The 5,426-nt window shown below is 35.1% G+C and overlaps 1 protein-coding gene across 1 annotated transcript; it reads left to right on the forward strand.

The window, feature by feature from the left end:
- The first annotated feature begins 569 nt into the window (after positions 1 to 569).
- LOC133798211 (uncharacterized) lies at positions 570 to 4,839 on the forward strand. The gene is made up of 10 exons (XM_062236430.1): positions 570 to 1,178; positions 1,583 to 1,766; positions 1,844 to 2,092; positions 2,170 to 2,418; positions 2,495 to 2,601; positions 3,237 to 3,423; positions 3,615 to 3,678; positions 3,831 to 4,039; positions 4,238 to 4,301; positions 4,429 to 4,839. Exons 1-10 carry the CDS (start codon positions 905 to 907, stop codon positions 4,537 to 4,539), a joined length of 1,698 nt encoding a protein of 565 aa, XP_062092414.1. The 5' UTR covers positions 570 to 904; the 3' UTR covers positions 4,540 to 4,839.
- Positions 4,840 to 5,426: the final 587 nt, after the last annotated feature.

Here is a 5,426-nt window from a genome sequence, read left to right on the forward strand (position 1 = left end):
CAGTAAAAATGTTAAATTTTTCGCAAGTAGAAAAAATGTAAGAAAATAATTTATTTACATATTTTATGTAAAATTCTATATTTTTTAATCAGTGTTACTATTAAATTGACTAATATTTATCTCTTTCCAATCACAAGGAATTAAGTACGAGAAATATACTTTGTTGTGAATATTGTATATATTTAGAATCTCTTATAAATAATTAAATTTTTTTAAATAATTTATAGTATCGAAAAAATAATTTAAATACTTTATTGCACACTTATTTATTTTTTTATATATACATTTTCAACTATATAAATTATTTAAATTTTTAAAAAATTTTACTGTATGTGCAACGGACACGGTGATATTTTTATTTTTTTGAAAATCTATTCAAGAAAACTATTGTATTATAGGTGTAGGTACAAGTGTAATGTAGAGAAGATTCTCCCAAAATAATTTACAATATTTTTCCAAATTTCTAAAACGGAACGGCAGGAGCCGGTGCCCGCCATAGTACTTAAAACTCGACCATTTTTGTGATTAAGCTCTTGGTATTTTCATCGTGGGCCTTCAAGTAAGCACAATTGGGCATTACTGTGCTCAACCCAATTAGCCCATTTTCCAGCAAGGCTGCGACTCAAGCCGTATACCTCTCGAAACGTGAAGTAAACAGTGGTTCAGGCTCATTTGAACTGATCTCATCTCATTCTCTTCTACTGAACCATCGAGAAAAAAAAAATAAAAACAAACCCGGCTCTAGAAACCAGAATTTCCCGCCCTTAACAAAACTAGTGTCCTCCATCCACATTCCACACGCATTTCTTCTCTGTCATTCCACCTTTACATATAATATACATATATATATTTGAGGAGAATTTTCTGGTTCGCTGAAATGGAAAGTAAGTAAGCACTAGAAAAAATGGAAGCTGAGCGAAGAAGAGCCAGAGTTCGAAAGGCACTCTCTGATTGCTCCAACACCAACGCCAACGCCAACGCCACCACACCATCTTCTCAGTCTTCCTCTCTACGTCTCAAGCCCCAGAAGCACCTCTTATCCTCTTCTATTAAGAAGTTCCTTACCAACAACGACGGCAAGTCCGCCAACAGCACCGACGTTTCACAGAATGTCTCTCTTCTCCCACCTTCGGTTGCTTCCCCTTTATTGCGGACTCCCATGTTGTCTTCTGCTTCCGGTATTGTCTTCTTCTTCTTCTTCTTTTTCCAGTACATAGATATCTAATTCAGCTTCAAAATCTAGGGTTTGTTCTAGATTTTTATTCTTCGAGAATTCGATTAATCTAATTTTTGTTCTAATGACTTTTTGAATGAATCTTATGTCGGTTTTCTGAATTATTGGTTCTCTGGCTGTTTACCACAGCCTTAATACATGTATCTTTCTGAACTGAAATTAATTAGGATTTAAATAATTACTTGAGTTCTCATTTTTTATGATTAATCCGTGCTAATTTCAGTTTATCTATATTGGGGTTTGTATAAACTCGAGCTTTGCTGGAGTCAAATTTTGTACTGTGATGGAAATACTGCCATTTTTTATTTATTCAAGAACTTATGGTGAATTCCATGTTCTGAATTGCAGATAGAGGTAATTCCGAGGCTCTCGAGCCATGTTCGGTTAACACTCGTAGACAGACCATTGAGAAAAGGAAGAGGAAAAGACCCCCAACTGAGGTTGAGGACGTTATAATAGCAGAGAAAAGGAGGAACCGAGGAAAGGAAAATGTTGACCCCAATACTTGCACTCCTGCAACAAAGAAGATTGAGTAAGTATCTAAGTTACTTGGATCTTTTTTATTTTCTTCCTGTTTTGTATTTATAGTCTATCTTGATTGATGTACAGCGTCACTCAATCTACAGTCCAAAAGGAGAACATATCAAAATCAGAGAATCTTTTCCCACCTCCGATTGCATCTGAGGCTCTTGAGCCATGTTCAGTTAATAGTCGTAGACAGATTACTGAGAAAAGGAAGAGTGAAATACCCCCAACTGAGGAGCTTTCTGAGGACGTTATAATAGCAGAGAAAAGGAGGAACAAAGGAAAGGAAAAAGTTGATCCCAATCCTTGCACTCCTGCAACAAAGAAGATTGAGTAAGTATCTAAGTTAATTGGTTCTTTATTATTTTCTTCCTGTTTTGTACTTATAGTCTATCTTGATTGATGTACAGCTTCACTCAATCTACAGTCCAAAAGGTGAACATATCAGAATCAGAGTATCTTCTCCCACCTCCCATTGTATGTGAGGCTCTTGAGCCATGTTCAGTTAATAGTGGTAGACAGATTACTGAGATAAGGAAGAGTGAAATACCCCCAACTGAGGAGCTTTTTGAGGACGTTATAATAGCAGAGAAAAGGAGGAACAAAGGAAAGGAAAAAGTTGATCCCAATCCTTGCACTCCTGCAACAAAGAAGATTGAGTAAGTATCTAAGTTACTTGGATCTTTTTATTTTCTTGCGGTTTTTTATTTATAGTCTACCTTGATGGATGTACAGTGTCACTCAATCCACAGCCCAAAAGGAGAACACATTAGAATCAGTCTATCTTCTCCCACCTCCGATTGTTTCCTCTCCATCGCAGCCTAGGTCATTGTCTGTTTCAGGTATATTATCTATTTTTGGATCCAAATGTAGGGTTTATTCTTGATTTTGGCTTGAGGGAATTTAATATATCCAGTTGTTGTTTTATGAACTGTTGAATCTGATGTCGTTCTTCTGGGAATTATTGGTTCTCTGGCCTTCACATTTTGATTTCTAATTGCTGCATTCATGGATTTACTGTTTTTCTTCTGAATATATTAGTTTCAGCATAATTACTTTGGCTATGTGATGAGAGCAGAAAGTTAGAAAAGGTACATAACACAGGGAAGGGAAAGTGTACATGAATGGGAGGGCTCTTATTTTGCTGTCTTGTATGAGATAAAGTAGCGGATAAGTCCAATTATGAAAGGATTAAAATCTGGTAAAATGGATTGTTAATTCGACTTTCCATTGTTGTCTCTTACCAAACAATTTTTTAAGATTTTGTTATCGTGAATGTGTTTGCCAAACTTTATTCTTCAGCATTGGGTTTAGTAGGGATTTTGTTCCATTTCATATGTTTAAATGTACACTTGAGCTATATTTGAGTTGAAATTTGACTCTGCAAATTATTTCTCAAGTTATAGGAACATTGTCATCTAATGTGATTGTTTGTGGTTCATCAACTTATGCAAAAATTCTAATGTCTAAATTTCAGGTAGACATGGTTTTGAACCTTTCGAGCCATGTTACAGTCGTAGGCGGACTGCAGAGAAAAGGAAAAGTACAACAGAGGCAAGCGATGGACTTTTGAAAGATACGTTAATAGCACATAAACGCACGAGCAAAAGAAAGGCCATTGCTGAGCCTGTAAGTTGTCCTGCAACAAAGATCCGGAAGATTGGGTAAATATTTAAGTTAGTACCATGTATTTTTTTCCTGTTTGATACATGTAATCTTGATAGATGTCCTAGATTTTGATGGACATTTGAAACTCTGATTTTTTGTGCAGCCAAATATAATTTATCTGATTTGAAAAGTTCTTTTATGTAATCAAATATTTGCCTCCCGATGTCTCTCTTTGCTTTCAAAACAGGGAGAATGTAAAGGAAGCTGGTGGTAATAATTTATCGAAGGCAAACACAGTTCCAACTAAAAAGGTTTGTTTTTAAAATGATTTATTCCTTTCTTTGCAGGGAGCCCTTTACCATTATTGTATCATTGTATGAGCTATGAAGCTATTTTCCTGCGTCAGAAATGAGTTTGTTTGATTCGCAAGCTAAAGTTTGTCTAATGATTTTTGCCAAAGCAGGGTCAGAAAGATGCTGCCAAGCATGCCTTGTCACAAGAATTTATAGAGCAGCAGAGAGCTAACTTTGCAGAAATTGATGCATTTGAACTACCAGAGGCAAGTGATGAACTTTTGAATGACACGTTAATAGGACATAAACGCAAGAGCAAAGGAAAGGCCATTGCTGAGCCTGTGAGCTGTCCTCCTGCAACAAAGAACCAGAAGACTGGGTAAATATTTGAGTTAGTACTATGTATTTTCTTCCTGTTTGATCTATACATGTAATCTTGACAGATGTACTAGATGTTGATGGACATTTGACATCTGATATTTTGTGCAGCCAAATATAGTTTATTTGATTTGCGAAGTTCTTGTATGTAATCTAATATTTGCCTCCCGATCTCTGTCTCTCTTTGCTTTCAAAACAGGGAGAACATAAAGGAAACTGGAGGTGATAGTCTATCGAAGGAAAACACAGACCCAACTAAAAAGGTTTGTTTTTAGATTGATCTATTCCTTTCTTTGCAGGGAGCTCTTTACCATTATTGTATTCCTGCTTTAGAAATGAGTTTATTTGATTCTCAAGCTAAAATTTGTCTAATAATGTCTGCCGAGGCAGGGTGCCAAGCATGCCTTATCACAAGAATTTATCGAGCAGCAGAGAGCTTACTTTGCAGAAATTGATGCATTTGAACTACCAGAGGAAGAGGTTGATTCTATTTCAGAGTAGGACTAACAGCAAGAGTTATATAGTTTTACCATTTTAGACTAAGAATAAGCAACATAGCCTTTCTGTATAGTTAACGAAGGTATGCGCTTAAATGTTCTGGCCAGGTTTACATTTCCTATTAACAACAGCTCAGCACATTAGATCCTTCTTGCAGATAAAGTTAGTTTTAGTATAGCCACAGTATTTGGATTTTTTTTCCGCTGTGTTCTATCACACAAAATCATGTTCTTGCATTTGTGAATCACTGATTTAATCTCATTATACATGGATCCAATCACAACTCGTCTTTAGTCTCCTCCATTCAACAGATTGTTTAAAACTTTAACTATGACTAGTCGGTTATTTTACTTGTAATCCTTTTTTTAGTGGATAGAGTGTAAAAGTTTGATTGGCTTTGCTTTATTTGCTGGTCGCGCATTTGGTTGGCAGTCATGTCGCCACTTGTGCCAATTTTTCTGCAATTCTACTGGTTGTTTATTTGACGTCAACTTCATACGTCTACAATTGAAGTTACTAGCATCACATCTTGCTTCATTTTCTGTTCTATAAGATCTTGTTAAATGATGTGACTAGCCAGGTTGAAGAAAAACATAATATCTGGAATCGAAGCAGTTACCTTCGTTGAATTAAAAAAAATCATAAAATTATATATGATACCAAAAAAAAAAAAAATCTTAAAAAAATGGCAAGTGATAAAAGGCACTTAAGAAATATATTTAGGTCATGTTTGATACAATATCTTGTTAGTATTGTATCATGTTGTATTGTATTGCATTGCATTGCATTGTTCAATATACCTAATACAATACAATGTGATAAATAAAATTAAACAATAGATAATACAATCTATTTTCTTGGTATTAAATAATACAATCCATATTGTATGT

Source organism: Humulus lupulus, chromosome 8 (genome assembly GCF_963169125.1).
Source record: "Humulus lupulus chromosome 8, drHumLupu1.1, whole genome shotgun sequence".
Taxonomy (NCBI): domain Eukaryota; kingdom Viridiplantae; phylum Streptophyta; class Magnoliopsida; order Rosales; family Cannabaceae; genus Humulus; species Humulus lupulus.

Coding starts and splice junctions, on each gene's coding strand:
- LOC133798211 (XM_062236430.1), top strand. CDS start 905: ATGGAAGCTGAGCGAAGAAGAGCCAGAGTTCGAAAGGCACTCTCTGAT. Junction 1,767..1,843: donor CCTGCAACAAAGAAGATTGA/GTAAGTATCTAA, acceptor ATTGATGTACAG/CGTCACTCAATCTACAGTCC. Junction 3,424..3,614: donor ACAAAGATCCGGAAGATTGG/GTAAATATTTAA, acceptor CTTTCAAAACAG/GGAGAATGTAAAGGAAGCTG.